The following is a 17,584-nucleotide window of genomic DNA, read 5'->3' as shown; positions in this document are numbered from 1 at the left end:
CAAAACCAGCCTGACATGGTGTTGATGTTCTGCTAGAGTCCGAGAAAAAATTAAGATGTCATCTAAATAAACAAAACAAAACAGGTTCAGAAAATCTCTTAATACGTCATTAATGAGACACTGAAATACCGCGGGCGCGTTCGTTAGCCCAAATGGCATGACCAGGTATTCGAAGTGCCCTAATGGGGTCTTGAATGCTGTTTTCCATTCGTCCCCCTCACGAATACGGACCAGATGGTAAGCGCTTCGTAAATCGAGTTTGGAGAATATAGTGGCGGATTGGAGGGGGGCGAACGCTGAATCTAATAACGGAAGTGGGTATTTGTTCTTGATGGTGATTTCGTTCAGGCCCCGATAATCAACACACGGGCGTAACGTCTTCTCTTTCTTCTCAATAAAGAAGAATCCGGCCCCCAGTGGGGATTTAGACGGCCGAATGAGGCCAGCCGCGAGTGAACTATCAATATATTCTCTCAGCGCCTCTTGTTCCGGCTCAGAGACCTGATATAAACGGGAATTCGGTAGTGGGGCGTTATCTATCAGGTCGATGGCGCAGTCGTACGGCCGGTGAGGCGGCAATGACTGGGCACGGTCTTTACTAAACACTGGGCGCATGTCATGGTAAATACGCGGAACTATGTCCAAACAAATAATTTCTGGTGGCTCGTTACGGGTCAGCCCTCTCTTTTCTGCCGCCGACCGCAAACAGCGAGTATAGCAAAATGCGCTCCAACTCTCGATTGCCGGACGTTCCCAGGAAATGACAGGTTTGTGTTCGCGCAGCCACGGCAACCCCAACACTAACGGTACCGATCGAGACCGCATGAGATAGAATCTACGGTATTCGATGTGATTGCCTGATAATTTTAGTTTCACCGGCGCGGTGATCTCTTTCACTTCCGCCAGGAGTCGCCCGTCAAGATCGTGAACCCGCTTTGTCTCTCTTAGGACCTCAACCTGGCAACCCAGTTCCTTAGCTAGGCTGGGGTCTACAAAACAATTGTCCGCCCCAGAGTCCACCAAGGCCCGAACAGAAATGACCCGTAACGGACCATAAAGAGTTCCGTCTAACTCGAGTCTTGGTGGATGTCCAGGATGGACCTCTTCCCGTCTCGACTCACGTGACGCAGTATCGGGCACAAACTCACAGTTTTCGGGGCGCCCGGACGGGCGGGCCGGTGTCGAGGAACAGTTGGAAACCCGGTGTCCAGGTTGGCCGCAGGAGAAGCTGGCTCGATCCCGAATCCGATGCTCTCTCTCCGCTGGTCCCAGGCGTCCGCCTCCCAGCTGCATGGGCTCCTCCTCTGCGTCGGCTGGATCGGAACACGAATGACGCTCGGGTCCGGGTGGTCGCCAGGACTCGTGCTCAGCCGGCCGACGACCCGTACGTCGGGGTGGAACACGGGTAGTTCCTCGCTCTTCCATACGTTCCCTCTCACGCTCTTGCATGCGGTTGTCCACAATGAGGGCCAAATCGATGAGCTCCTCCAAGTTGTTGCTATCGTCGCGGGTTGCCAGTTCGTCCTTTAACGCAGCACTTAACCCACGGCGAAACAAACCACACAGGGCGCGGTCCCCGTAACCGCTACGGGCGGCCAAAATGCGAAATGAGATGGAGTATTCGGCAACGGATTGTCATCCTTGCCGAATAGCTAATAGCCGACCTTCGGCCTCCCTTCCCATAACCGGATGTTGAAATACGCGACGGAACGCGGCGACAAATTCTGGGTAGGAAGACCGAAGCCCGGGTTGAGCATTGCTGATCTCTACTGCCCAAGACGCCGCCTGACCAGTCAACAGGCTCATAATAAACGCCACCTTCGTGCTATCTCTTTCGTACGTAGCTGGTTGTTGGTCGAATATTAGAGAGCACTGGTGTAAAAATTGCTTGCAGAGAGCCTGCTCTCCCCCGTAGCGAGGGGGATGGGGGAAATTGGGCTCTCGCCCCATGATCAGGGAAGAGGGTGTCCCGGATGAAGCCGCCGGGACCCTTGGGGGTGGCGTTTCTCGGGGGGTCGCGTGTTCCCCTTGGGAACACAATATTTCCAGCCGCTGGGCTAGGACGGCGACTGCCTCCAGGAGCTCCGTGAGCTCCTGTCGTTGCTGGCCCACTAATCGCCCCTGGCTGGTCAAGGCGGTCATGATCTTGTTAATGTCTACAGGATCCATTTTGGTGGGAGTATTCTGTTACGAACTCGGGTAAACCGAGTTAGGGAGGGGGATCCAAAAAACGTAGACAAAAAGAAGGTCTCCGATGTAAAGACAATTTAATGTCCAAATCGAATCGAAAATAAGCGAGAACATAAAGCGCTGGTCCACAATGAAGACCAGGAGGTAAATCAAAAACGACTAACAAAAGGAGCTTGCACAAAAGAGCAAGAAAAGGAAAGTAAAGCCACAAACTACGAACGAAAAACTATGTAACACTTTGTACACGCAAGAAAAGCCAGATCATCAAAACAAAATGGTACTTACACACAAACTTGGTACCGAGACTACACGCGAAAACACGACGAGGTCAAAAGCCACTAGTCAATGAGCAACGAGGTAAGCAATGCCATAAACAATACTCCCACAACAGGTGTTGAACGTAGGAGTCCTTAAATAGTGTCTCTGTTGATTAATGATTGCCAGCAGGTGTGCTAGAGAGACCGCTCCTGCCACCTGCTGGCCAGACCGAAAAACCGAAATGTGACAATTTGGCTTCCAACATAGTTTTGAGTCTTTTAATAATCCGAGAAACTTGGTTTGATACGCTCTTTCTATCTCAATTGAGTTTACCATAATTTTAGCTTGGTGTTTGATTGGTCTTGTGCCAAAAATAATTAACTTTTTTTCAGGTTAAGTGACAATTTATTTCTGTCGAACCAATTTTTTAATTTGTTTAATTCGTTTTCTACGGTTGTCAGGAGCTGTTTCAGATTTATTCCAGAACAGTAGAAAGTTGTATCATCAGCAAATCGGACACATTTAAATTGTTTTGAGACCTTGCAGATATCATTCATTCATTCATTCATTCATTCATCTTCCTAACCGCTTGATCCTCACTAGGGTCACGGGGGGTACTGGAGCCTATCCCAGCTGTCTCCGGGCAGTAGGCGGGGGACACCCTGAATCGGTCGCCAGCCAATCGCAGGGCACACAGAGACGAACAACCATCCACGCTCACACTCATACCTAGGGACAATGTTTGTTGTGTGTTCAATCAGCCTGCCACGCATGTTTTTGGAATGTGGGAGGAAACCGGAGCACCCGGAGAAAACCCACGCAGGCCCGGGGAGAACATGCAAACTCCACACAGGGAGGCCGGAGCTGGAATCGAACCCGGTACCTCTGCACTGTGAAGCCAACGTGCTAAACACAGGACTACCGGGCCGCCCAATTAAAAAAAATAATAATAATTGACGAAAATAATAATGGAAGGTAAAGTCTTGATGTGAAATCTGCCAAACATTGCAGATCCATCCATCCATCCATCATCTACCGCTTATCCGGGGCCGGGTCGCGGGGGCAACAGCTTTAGCAGGGAAGCCCAGACTTCCCTCTCCCTAGCTACTTCTTCCAGCTCTCCCCGGGGGATTCCGAGGCGTTCCCAAGCCAGCTGGGTGACGTAGTCTCTCCAGCGTGTCCTGGGTCTTCCTCGGGGTCTCCTCCCGGTGGGACATGCCCGGAACACCTCACCAGGGAGGCGCTCAGGAGGCATCCGAATCAGATGCCCAAGCCACCTCATCTGGCTCCTCTCGATGTGGAGGAGAAGCGGCTCGACTCTGAGCCCCTCCCGGATGACCGAGCTCCTCACCTTATCTCTAAGGGAGAGCCCGGACACCCTGCGGAGAAAACTCATTTCGGCCGCTTGTATCCGGGATCTCGTTCTTTCGGTCACGACCCATAGCTCGTGGCCATAGATGAGGGTTGGGACGTAGATCGACCGGTAAATTGAGAGCTTCGCCCTTTGGCTCAGCTCCTTCTTTACCACGACAGACCGATACAACGTCCGCATCACAGCAGACGCTGCACCGATCCGCCTGTCGATCTCTCGCTCCCTCCTGCCCTCACTCGTGAACAAGACCCCAAGATACTTAAACTCCTCCACTTGGGGTAATATCTCCTCCCCGACCCGGAGGGGGCAATCCACCCTTTTCCGACTGAGGACCATGGTTTCAGATTTGGAGGTGCTGATTTTCATCCCAACCGCTTCACACTCGGCTGCGAAACGCTCCAGTGAGAGTTGTAGAGCCCCGTTTGAAGGAGCCAACAGCACCACATCATCTGCAAAAAGCAGGGATGTAATACTGAGGCCCCCAAAACAGACTCCCTCAACGCTTCGGCTGCGCCTAGAAATTCTGTCCATAAAGGTTATGAACAGAATCGGCGACAAAGGGCAGCCTTGGCGGAGTCCTACCCCCACTGGAAACGGTTCCGACTTACTGCCGGCAATGCGAACCAAACTCTGACATCGGTGGTATAGCGACCGAACAGCCCGTATCAGGGGGTTCGGTACGCCATACCCACGAAGCACCCCCCACAGAACTCCCCGAGGGACACGGTCAAACGCCTTCTCCAAGTCCACAAAACACATGTAGACTGGTTGGGCGAATTCCCACATACCCTCAAGGACCCTGCTAAGGGTGTAGAGCTGGTCCACTGTTCCACGGCCGGGACGAAAACCACATTGCTCCTCCTCAATCTGAGGCTCGACTTCCTGACGGACCCTCCTCTCCAGCACCCCTGAATAGACCTTACCAGGGAGGCTGAGGAGTGTGATCCCTCTGTAGTTGGAACACACCCTCCGGTCCCCCTTTTTAAAAAGAGGGACTACCACCCCGGTCTGCCAATCCAGAGGCACTCTCCCTGTTGACCACGCGATGTTGTAGAGGCGTGTCAACCAGGACAGCCCCACAACATCCAGAGCCTTGAGGAACTCCGGGCGGATCTCATCCACCCCTGGGGCCTTGCCACCGAGGAGCTTTTTAACCACATCGGTGACTTCAACCACAGAGATAGGAGAGCCCACCTCAGAGTCCCCAGGCTCTGCTTCCTCAAAGGAAGGCGTGTTGGTGGAGTTGAGGAGGTCTTCGAAGTACTCTGCCCACCGGTTCACAACGTCCCGAGTCGAAGTCAGCAGCGCCCCATCCCCACTGTACACAGTGTTAGTGGTGCACTGCTTCCCCCTCCTGAGACGTCGGATGGTGGACCAGAATTTCCTCGAAGCCGTCCGGAAGTCGGCTTCCATGGCCTCACCGAACTCTTCCCACGCTCGGGTTTTTGCCTCGGCGACCACCGAAGCCGCGGTCCGCTTGGCCAGTCGATACCCGTCAGCTGCCTCTGGGGTCCCACAGGCCATAAAGGCTCGATAGGACTCCTTCTTCAGCTTGACGGCATCCCTTACTGCTGGTGTCCACCAGCGAGTACGAGGATTGCCGCCACGACAGGCACCAACCACCTTACGGCCACAACTCAGATTGGCCGCCTCAACAATAGAGGCACGGAACATGGTCCACTCGGACTCAATGTCCCCCGTCTCCCCCGGAACATGGGAAAAGCTCTGTCGGAGGTGGGAGTTGAAACTCCTTCTGACAGGGGATTCCGCCAGACGCTCCCAACAAACCCTCACTATACGTTTGGGTCTGCCAGGACGGACCGGCATCTTCCCCCACCATCGTAGCCTACTCACCACCAGGTGGTGATCAGTTGACAGCTCCGCCCCTCTCTTCACCCGAGTGTCCAGAACATGCGGCCGCAAATCCGATGATACAACTACAAAGTCGATCATCGAACTGCGGCCTAGGGTGTCCTGGTGCCAAGTGCACATATGGACACCCTTATGTTTGAACAAGGTGTTCGTTATGGACAATCCGTGGCGAGCACAGAAGTCCAATAACAAAACACCACTCGGGTTTTGATCGGGGGGGCCGTTCCTCCCAATCACGCCCCTCCAGGTATCACTGTCATTGCCCACGTGAGCATTGAAGTCCCCCAGCAGAACAATGGAGTCCCCAGCAGGAGTACTCTCCAGCACACCCTCCAAGGACTCCAAAAAGGGTGGGTATGCTGAGCTGCTGTTTGGTGCATATGCACAAACAACAGTCAGGACCCGTCCACCCACCCGAAGGCGGAGGGAGGCAACCCTCTCGTCTACCGGTGTGAACCCCAATGTACAGGCACTGAGCCGGGGGGCAATGAGTATGCCCACACCTGCTCTGCGCCTCTCACCGTGAGCAACTCCAGAGTGGAAGAGAGTCCAACCCCTCTCGAGAGTACTGGTACCAGAACCCAGGCTGTGTGTGGAGGCAAGTCCGACTATATCCAGTCGGAAATTCTCTGCCTCACACACCAGCTCGGGCTCCTTCCCTGCCAGAGAGGTGACATTCCATGTCCCAAGAGCTAGCTTCTGCAGCCGAGGATCGGACCGCCAGGGTCCCCGCCTTTGGCTGCCGCCCAGCTCACATTGCACCCGACCCCTTTGGCCCCTCTCATGGGTGGTGAGCCCATGGGAAGGGGGACCCACGTTGCCTCTTCGGGCTGTGCCCGGCCGGGCCCCATGGGTGTAAGCCCGGCCACCAGGCGCCTGCCAACGAGCCCCACCTCCAGGCCTGGCTCCAGAGGGGGGCCCCGGTGACCCGCGTCCGGGCAAGGGAAACTGAGATCCATTTATTTTTGTCGTCATTGGGGTCTTTTGAGCTGTGCTTTGTCTGGCCCCTCACCTAGAACCTGTTTGCCATGGGTGACAATGCCAGGGGCATAAAGCCCCAGACAACTTAGCTTCTAGGATCATTGGGACACACAAACCCCTCCACCACGGTAAGGTGACGACTCACGGAGGGGAACATTGCAGATATCATTTATATATAAGATGAATAGTTTTGGACCAAGCACTGACCCCTGAGGAACTCCGTGAGTGATTTTCAGTTGATTCGTTTTTTTATTGTTGAGTTGCACGTACTGATATCTGTTTTCTAAATAACCTTTTATCCATTTTTAAGCTACACCTCTAATGCCATATCTTTCTAGTTTTTTTCAATAATATACTGTGATCTATTGTGTCAAAAGCTTTTTTTTTAGATCTAGGAAAACCCCAACAGTAAATTCTTTGTTGTCTATATTAATGGCTATTGTTTACTTCCAGTTCCATGATTTCCTTGGGATGTTTTAAGGAAATCAATTCACCAAAGTCCTCGCCTATTGAAATTCTGTGGACACCTTGCACTTCAACTCTTTTCTCTGCATGCAAAAGTCACATTACATTCGCTTCTACGTCCTCCTCCTCGTACTTTACTCCACTTCTGCATACACGGTAAGATCATCACCTCTGTTTACTGTAAAGAAGATCACGATAACTTAAAGGGAGGTTTCCTGCAAATATTTGCCTTGGCTGCTCTGTTTAGCGCCCCCGAAAGGGGACGATGCATCCCTTCACCCTTCGTGGCCAAGTTATGGTCGGAATGTGGGATGACTCCTTCAATTCTACTTGACCAACTTGCCCTCCGCGATAATGATGATGATGAGGAGGAGGAGGAGGGGGAAGGAGGAGGAGTGTGAACTACTTCATGCAACTTTCCCCGAATGACGCGCTCCTCCCTATTCCAACAGAGGAACAAGGTTTCCCCATCTCGCTTTGCCCTTCTTTATGTCATGACACTTTGACAGTGAAAGAAGAAACAAATAACGTTTTTGGGGGGTATGCCAAGTGGTTATAAAAACGGTTTTTTTTTTTGTGTGTGGTCATCATGAAGACGTCACCGCTGCGCGTCATCGCCTCTTTGTGGACTTTTCTTCAATTCAGCGCGCTCATAAAGGTAAACAGAATTTCTTGAGCTCTTTTATAGTCACGCTAGAGAAAAGTGTCCCTTGCTTGATTCAAGGACTGCTCACTCAGGACTGGCTGAGTGCACCTGTTGCACAGCCGCCTGACTTTACTTTACATCAGGTGCAAAGTTTGCGGAGAAATGTCGCACAAAGATACAATGGCTGTTATGATAGCTTGTACTAATATGAATGGGGCTTTTTAATCTGAAGCAAATTCACGTCAGCGCGTCATGAAGCCACTGACCTTTAGTTGTTAAAATGTGAGCAATGATTGGCTGTTTAGCGGAGTGTAATAAGGCTGCCCAGAGAAACCCGCCGGACTCAATATTAGCAACATCAGCACAATCCTTTGAAAGTTAAAAATAAATTCAAAGCTAAAATTTGCAGAGTTAACAATTCGATTTAAAAAAATAACATATCATTGCGTTATTGTTTCATTACATTTAAATTGCATTTAATATATTTTTAAGTCAACATCTTAAATATTCATACAGCTGGTCACATTGACCTATGAAAAATGGTGCTCAGAAATGAACCAGACTGGTAACCGAGAAAGAAAAACAGATACAAATGTAATGATAATAATTAAATATGGACGACGATAACAACAATGTATTCATTCCACCTGGCCTAGTGTGTACTGTCTTGTATATACAGTACTGCCCGATAACAGCCAGGGTAGGTTCCAGCATGCCTGTGACCCGTGTGAGGATAAGCGGATTAGAAAATGGATGGATGGATGGATGGATAGATGTAAATGTAATATCAGATATGTTCATACTGTATTCTAAAAGATATTTAGGCCTAAACTGTATATGACTGCAACTGTGAATCCAATTCGTCCCATGGATAGCTGTGGAATACAATAATGGTCACTTTTGACTGCTGATAGTAATACAACCACGTTTGTTATTGTGGTTTGTCGTGATAACGATCACTGCACTGCCTCAATGTACAGAACAAGAGACATACACATGTGCACCACTGCACAACACAATCACATCAATAAACATGTTGTCAAATTAATCTGCCACTGGACAGTATTTGTAAATGCAAGAATATGATCACACTTAAATTGGATACCATTGGATAATGTAGGTGTACCTAAAGAAGTGTCCTATGAATGGATTAGAGTAGAAACTTTTTTGTGGAAATGTAATACTAATAACCTGAACAAACCAGTGACACCAAGTATACAGTGAACAGTGTTAAAAATGCATTCGAGTGAAGTGGGATTACATAATTGAGCGTGTGTAGACTGACCCACCTGTCCTCGCTGCGCTGGTCTTTCCGGACAGAAAAAAAGGCAAGCGGGGTTGAGAATGGCATGTGGCCAATAGAGATGGGTTAGGATTGGAATGAGAAACAGTTCAATGCCCCTGCCATCCCTGTGGCCAAAACAATTCCTCACACCTCAACTAATTTATGATCTTAGGCGCAGCTACCCCATCTAATGAAGTGAAGTTCTAATTTTTCCCAGTCACATCCTGCGCGCCAGTATTTCTCAGTGGGCTGATTTTACATACAGTATGTACGACAGAAGTGAAAACAGTGTCCATTGTTTCATAGTAAACGGTGCATTTAGCATTACATCAGAAACCACGCTATGGCTGATGTAGTTGTACAGTGCAATCTAACATCCTGTTCAGTTTTGTGCCTGTTAAAGGTCATACATTCTCAGCAGTGAAAAGTCACGGCTGTGTGCGCTCAGGAAATGCAGTAGTTTGGGCTGAACATTCACAATATGCCAATGAAAGATGTAATTTTTGAACTATTATAACAGACAAATGACAGACAGCAACAATAGTCCATTCAATCTTCTGGAAAGAACAAATCATGTTTGTGAGCTATGAAGAGCTGTTAGAAATGAAATGCTTACATTGATAACATCTTAACTCATGATTTGTTTTAATATGTGTAGTTCTCATGATCTCATAATATAATATTTTCTCCTCATACTTTGGGTTATGTATCCTCAGGGTTATGACACTGTTTTATACTCCATTAGGTCATGGAAAACCAAAATTATTAGCTATATACAAGAGTAAAACTATTTAACAAGGACACATTCATTTAGTCAGATAAAATATGTCCAACAAAGGAAGTTCAGCCTGAAAAAGGGGAAATTTCAAAGTTCCTCATTTTTTTGCATACTGATACAACCCATATGTTTCTTCTTCTTTCACAATCAAACAAGAATAGAACAATGTCCTTGAAAGGAGACTATTTGAGTTTTTTTTCTCAATTTAAAACAGTTTCCAGTTGCCTAAAGCAGGATTTTTCGTAAAACCCTACGGATCAAAATGTGTCGACATATTTTACACAATATTTCTTGCCCAAATGTGTTTTTTTTTTTTGGTGTGGGTCTATCTCATGCAGTGAGCAACCCGTCATCCCGCTTTATAGATCCTTAAGCCGATGGCCAGATTGGTTTTCGCTGAATGGTGGCTAATGGGCTGAAATTTGCCCGGCGAGTAGACATGCTTTTTGGGCATCTCCTCTTGTGCACTGCGACTGTAAAGTTAAAACAAATTTATTTGAGCTGAGGTTTTACTTGAAGTGCAACTGTTGCCTCGCAGCAAGAAGCTCTTTGGTTAAAAGTGAAGCAAGAACAAGGGAGGGCTACTAATGTATATGCTCTAATTTACGAGTCTGAAATCAATCATTTGTTTTACATAAAAATATAACCAAAGTCTTCACGTATCTCAACATCTCAATTTGAGAGACAATTCATTGGTTTAGTGAGGCTCTACAGTACTAACTCAACAAGTGTTTGACTATTTTGTGGGCTTTTTTTTTCATTATCCCACCACAGCAGGGTACCACAGGTGGTAAAAAATACAAACGTCAAAATGTCCATGGAACCAGAAAAGAGATATTGCGACATAACACACTTAAATTTCTTTTCATTTTACAGCCGTTAACAGTGGCTGAGCGCTCTCTTTTCCATCAGACTGGGGTCACATCTGGGGTCGAGCTGGGCTGTGACATCACTGCCATCTGATTGGCCGACAGCGATGCAGCAAGCAACTCTGCTGCCCACACTCATTTCCTGGTTTTACAAAGTTGAGGCAGATAAGCCTGCTGGCCCTCGCCAAAGTCATAAAAATACAGTATATACAATGAACATAGTAGTGTTTTACAACAACGCCGAACCATGTTTACAGTTACAGAAAAGGCTCCACTAATAGTTCAACTGAGAATTTGCAGTTTTCTGCTAGTTACTGTTAATATAATATAGTGAGTGCCCCTGATGGTGTTGTGGTATACTCGCCTTACTTGTGTGCAGGACGGTGTGAATGTTGGTGTGAATAGTTGTTTGCCTCTGTGTGCCCTGCGACTGACTGGTGACCAGTTCAGGGTTATAGTCCACCTTCCACCCGATAGCCGCTGGGATAAGCGGTGTTCAAAATGGGTGGATGGATAGTATTGTGAGCATTTAAGATAAAAGGACTGGGTGACTGATGTATGTTGAAATTTGAAACGTCAAATTTGTTCTGACATCTCCCTGTCCAGTTGAACCTATTGCGGTTCGTGTTGCGCAAACACACCAAGTCAGACCGGAACTGAAAAAGCTCAATTAGTGACCAAGCCTATGAACCTCTGAGAGGTCAGACGAATTGTTTCATCAAAACAGCATAAGACGTAGCAGGGAATCTGGCCTCCTCATTCCAGGTGGAAAATGTGGTCTTCCATTCACTGGGATGTAATCCTACTAAAGTAGATCAAATGTAGCTACAACATTGACATGTGTTATCTGCGAACTCATGGTAACCAACACAACCATGACTCTACGATGACATAAATTAAAAAGCACTCAGCCTGTTTGGTGTTCAATTAAGTGCTTCAAAAGTCAATATGGAATAGGGCAGTCGTGCGTGTGAACTCACTTGATCCTCACGCTCAAATGACTCAGGAAAAGTACAACACTTTGCATGAGTTTATCATGGTATGGAGCGAATGGCCATGCCTTTATATGGTTACATTCTCTCTCTGCCGGGCCCACTCACTGTACGAGCAATGAAAAGGTGGTGACACTGCTATCAGTGGGAAACATCTTGGAACAAGGAAATGGGACGTTTGGTCAATTTCACAAGAAGTGGCCGGTAGTGAGTATGTGACCACTGTGTGATTGACACTATTCTGAGTCTACTCACACAAACTTTGCTCACTTAGTTTATGCTACTTTTCTTTGTTTTACAGCTGATGACTGAATAACGTGCGCAGTAGAATAATAAAACAATAAAACACACGTCTCGGCAGAATGCTTTTGTGTAACTGCATTTAAATGATGAAAATGCGTCACATAAGTCACAAATCAAGTCTTTCTCTGTGGAATGCCATGACCTCCACCCACTCACTAAACACTCGAGATTGGATGAGGACGGTCCAGTTTTAAAGAAACACAGTTGCCTAGAACCAGTGTGGCGACTCGAGGCTGTGCATGTACAAGATGAAGCACAAAGAGTCACAGTTCCCCCAGTGCATGTAAATGAGACACAGGCTCCACCTTCGACTTCAAAGGCCTTATTGTCAGCAGATAGCAGATAGTTTTATCTGTGACCTCTACACAGGTCAGGGCCAGATGAGCCAGTCAGATCACAAAGAATTCTGGTTTTATTTTTAATTGTCTGCCAAAAATGTAGAGTTGCCTAAGAGAACGATTTGGGAGGTTTGAATTTCAGTGTTGAGAGTTTCAGTTTCAATCCCTCTGTGTGGCATTTGCATATTTTCCTCATGCGTGCATGGTTAGCCTGGCTTTCTTCAACATTTCAGAAACATACAATACAATATTAAGATTAAGATATCCTTTATTTGTCCCGCAATGGGGAAATTTACAGTCAGAGTTCAGAAAGGAAAAAACTGGGTAAGGAGAGGGAAAATTACAATACATCCCGATTTATATAGCAGATTCACAACAGCTGCAGCTGTAACAAAGCGCTTAACAAAACATTTAACATAAAGTAAAATAACAAACACAACACATAACATAAAACACATTGTCAATAAGTGGCAAGATGATTGTGAACAGTTTTGTGTTTATATGTGCCCTGCGATTGGTTGGTGATATATCACCCAGATTTTGCTGGCCTCACTCATAGACCTACGAAAGACAGCTGAGAAAGAAAATAAAAGAATTGACTAGGAACAAAAAAATTACTTCCCGTGTGCCATGGGAAAAGTAGATTGAATGGGCGGCCTCTCTCCGAGCCAACTTTATATCATCCGGCCATGAAGGTCTAATTGCAATTCCTTATAAACGCACTTTGCGCACCTCGAGCTGCCGCAGGACACTAGCAAATCAGTTTATTCTTCCACTACGTCAAGGACTATCAGTTCATCCCTCACATGCTGCATTGAAAAGGAATTATAAGAGCCACATTGAATGTTACGTGACCAAACCCGGAATACAAGTGAGTCAAGTGAGTCGTGGCTGTCATGTTCCTGTCCTTGGCCTGGCCAGCAGGTGGCAGACTGAGCAGACTTTCTGGCTGCACACCTGCTGCCAATCTTTCAATCAAGGAACTGTGTATTTAAGATAAGATAAGATAAGAAAAACCTTTATTAGTCTCACAATGGAGAAATTCCCAATTCACAGCAGCAAAGTTATGAAAGTAAGAAGTAGAATTTAAGGACCAACAATCTGTCTGCTGGTTGTTGGAATATTGTTATGCCTTGAGGCCTCCTTGCCCATAGACTATTCTTGCTATAGATCTCGTCGTGTTTCGCTTTTGAACTCTCGGTATCAATGGTTTTGTAAGCATTGGATTTTATTTTGTGAATTGGCTTTTTCTTGCGTGTATTTTGGATACATTGTTTTTGTTTGTCTTCGCGATCCTTATTTTCCTCCCTTGCCTTTTGTGCAAGCGCTTCTTGTTGTTCGTTTTTTGTGCCCTCTGGTCCTTGTTTTGACCAGCGCTTTATGTTACTACTTTGTCGGTGCGATTTTTGTACATTAAATATTTTTTGCTTCAGAGACCTTCTCTGGGGTCTACACTTTTGGGTTCCAAAACTTGATTCGGTTAGACCGAATCGTGACAGTGGCATTCACAAACTGAGCCCAGAGGCACTGTGACATTAATTTCAGGTGCCAGCAGGTGTCAGTACAACGTAAAATAGTCACTCCATACGATGGATGAAACACCGAAAAAAACTGAAAAATACATTAATTTTATTATTTTCTTTTTTTCAATATTTAGTTATGTTTGTTTTTGTCGAGTTACATTTGCAGAGGGTCCTCAGGTTACAACAGTCCAGACATACGACATTTCATTGTTACAGATGTCAATGTTAAAAACATGTTTTTTTTTTTCATTAGCAGTTTTTTAATTAATAAGGTGCTCTGAAAGGCAAAGGTAGCCAAAGCATGCACAGTTAAAGGACAAAGAATTGTGGCTTGTTTTGTTTTTTAATGGTTCTTAACGTCTTTTAAAGTGTGTAGTGACTTAGCTGGAACAGCAAAACACAGTGATAGAGGAGTCAAGGTTGTGTTCTGGGAGGCGGATACCTGGAGACACACACACAGACACACACACACACACACACACACACACACACACACACACACACACAAACACAAACACACACACACACACACACATGCTGAATTTCTTTTGGTAAGAGAGGCTGTATTTGGAAGTAGCCCATCTCACTTGGGCTGTTCCTTTAGGAGTGTCCAATTGAATGCTTGTAGCAAATGCGCAGCCTTCCTATGTTGCTCTCACAGAAGTGCTGGCAAACATCAACCATCTGATTTGCAATGCAGAGCACAAAAACAGTCCAGATGGATTAACTGTCCAATCACAAGAGAAAACAGTCCAAATCTTCCAGAAGTCAGAAAAATATTTTACAAGCCTGGAAAATAAATTGACATACAATGTTGTGATTAAGTCACTTATTGACTGAAATACTTTGTGTGGAAGTGGCTCTCAATCTACATATTTTTAAATATAGGGAATTTTCAAAGGCAATCAAGGCATGATACTTGAATAATAACAGTTCATAGGAAATATTAGACGTGCTTGTTTATTTGTCCATAGGAAACATTCACAAGTGCAGAAACTGCTGCCTCCACGAATCAAAATGCTTTTACTAGCCTTATGGGAGTACACGATTTCCCATACCCTGGACATTATGCATTAGATCGATTTGCTGTTACACATAAACCTGCCGACAAGATTACAAGAGGCAGTCTGTGAATATTATAGGCACAATGTGCGTCTCCGCCAACAGTTATCATGGTAAATAAAACCAGACTCGCCATTGGCCCATGTTAAAATGGTTCGGAATTTGGGGTTCTCCCTTGCGTGGGTTCCCTAAACACAGTCTGATATGCTATAATTCTTGACCCTTGGGTTGGTTTTAGTAAAAATATGTCACAGGCATGTCATTAAGTTAGTTAAGTTTAAGTTAAGGAGTTGTTCTAAATTGGAAATTAAAATGCATAATATATCTCCTTAAAGGTAGCTTATTAACTCATTCAGTACCAGCCAATTTTAGGCCAAATCTGAAAAGACGTTTAAAAACGTCTTTGGGAGCGAATGAGCAACAGTTTTTTTCACCTCCGCACTCTTCTAATAAAAGTCAAAAGATTTTTTTTCATTAACCACGATAGCTTACACCTAAAATGATTCTTCTCATCATGTAATTACTGCCACCTTTAAATGGTTATCCATGTCTTTCTGTAGACTTTTACAACAAAATAATTATCTTAACCCGCTCAGGGCAGGTGATTCAGATTTGTAACAACCAAGTACCTTTACTTTACCTGTAACAAGAACTTATTTTGAGCCTGAGAGGGTTTTAAAAGTCATTGGAAAGTGACTGAAATGTGTTCTCCAAACTTGTTGCCATGGGTGGGCTACAGTGCCCCGTGCCCACCCACCAAGATGCCCCCCTAAGATTGAGGTCTGGCATTCAAAGTCTTGTGGTACATTTTGTTCTTGTATGTGACCTTAATGAGACTGAGGTTTGCAAGAGTGCAACTAAATATTTACCTTAAAAGCCCTTTATGTTATCAAGGGTCTTTGGGTGGGTACGGGAAGTCATGTTAGCACTAAAACAATGAACATGTTTCCCAGGAGAAATCTCCGAGCCAATACACTTTACAAAGACAGACTCTGACCTTTAAAAATGAATTAGTGCAATGTTAACTTTAGTCAAGTTGCTGCAGTGATAAATGTGCACATTGTCCCATTTGGTGGGGAGCAGTAAAAAGGCTGTCAGTCATTCCTTAAACATGCACACATATTAAACACTTGGGTAGTTGGATCATGAGCCATGCAAGTGCTTAAAGGTCCCATGCTGCAATTTATTGTCTTTCATAACACTGGTCAACAGCAAATTTTAATCAGAGATGGCTTTACAGTATGTCAAGTCAAGTCAAGTCAACAATGTGTCCCCAAATCTATTTTTGAGGTTCATTTTAAAGATGTCTTTACAGTACTTTATTTCAAGTTTTTGAGATATTTTCTTTTTTTCAGTTTTCATTTTGACCTATAAAAACAGTCCAGATTTTACTCTGCGTTGTAATTTATCGCTATGATGTTTCAGGAAATAAATTCCACCTGTTGCTGAATATAAACTTTAAATCATAAATATTTCTAAATATAATACTAGATTTCATATTACATTACTGCCATTGTATTATTTATTCATTTTCCGAACCGCTTGATCCTCACTAGGGTTACGTGGGGTGCTGGAACCTATCCCAGCCATCTTCGGGCAGTAGGCGGGGGACACCCTGAATCATTTGCCAGCCAATCGCAGGGCACCATTGTATTGTTATTATTATTATTATTATTATTATTATTAGTAGTAGTAGTAGTAGTAGTAGTAATATCATTAGTAATAGTATTATGTGCATGTGAGCATTTACCCAATCACAGTAATGAAGGAACAGAACATCCAGGGCACTATTTTCTAGCACAAAGTGTTGTCAAACTGTGCGCATAGATGGAGAATTCTTTCTTTAGGGTTTTTTTTTTTGTAAGCAGACTACTGCTGTGAAGTGGGTGCTGGAAGAGTGTTTGTGTCTAATAGCTGTGACACAGCCCATGAGGTGTTTTAAAAAGAATATAATAAAGATAACAATAATACTGTACTCAATGAATTCACTGTATTTCTTCAAGGATTCAGGAGGTTTGATGCACGCTGTTGTCATATTTACAGTATGAAGGAAATACGATGCCATCCACATCAACGGAGCACAGAATCTCCCTGTGTTTTGATCAAATCCACCAATATCGCATTATACCACTAGTACCACAACTTAGACCAGCTGTTGGCTGGCCTAAAGTCTAGTCTACTCTTTCTTACCAAATGTTCAGGTGTGCCGGGGTTTATGTCATTTTCATGAGGGACATTTATTGCAACTAGATGAGTTCTTTGAACATATTTTTTGTCTGTTTACTGTACCCATGGCACAGTGATGCACTATGTCACATACAATGTTGAATTGTTATCAACACTAGTGACCAGCCATATCACATGTCCATCCACATCATTCAAGCGGCAGGATTACTTTGTTGTTTTCGGTATCTTTGTTCCAAGTCATCAGACTGTAAGAAGATGAGGACAACAAGGCTCACCCTTGGGTGACAGCGTTGAAAGCGATGTATTGATTGTGCTGTGGTCTGAATCTTGTTACGGAGGAAGGAACTTGGGTGTTATCGAAGGCATGCAGCAAAGATGGGCTGAGCGAGACTCAGAACGGCAGGCAGGCCGGCTGCCTTTCGGGTTGATGTAATGTTTACGTAGCCGTCAGTGTGGCCACTTC

General features: G+C 45.4%; 1 protein-coding gene across 6 annotated transcripts in view; it reads left to right on the top strand.

Annotated features, from left to right (window-relative positions):
- Positions 1 to 7,517: 7,517 nt before the first annotated feature.
- LOC127597174 (receptor-type tyrosine-protein phosphatase eta-like) overlaps positions 7,518 to 17,584 on the top strand; it is a 31,991-nt gene continuing 21,924 nt past the window's right edge. For 2 of the 6 annotated variants that reach the window (XM_052060010.1, XM_052060008.1), the window contains exon 1: positions 7,528 to 7,796. In XM_052060010.1, the coding sequence (XP_051915970.1) occupies positions 7,728 to 7,796 (69 nt within the window). In that variant the 5' untranslated portion in view covers positions 7,528 to 7,727. Of the gene's footprint in view, positions 7,797 to 17,584 lie in introns of all 6 variants that reach the window. The other 4 variants (XM_052060012.1, XM_052060013.1, XM_052060011.1 and 1 more) reach the window with 4 other exon arrangements.

The sequence above is a fragment of the Hippocampus zosterae genome, chromosome 3 (genome assembly GCF_025434085.1).
Source record: "Hippocampus zosterae strain Florida chromosome 3, ASM2543408v3, whole genome shotgun sequence".
NCBI lineage: Eukaryota > Metazoa > Chordata > Actinopteri > Syngnathiformes > Syngnathidae > Hippocampus > Hippocampus zosterae.
This window is presented reverse-complemented; position numbering and strand designations above follow the sequence as displayed.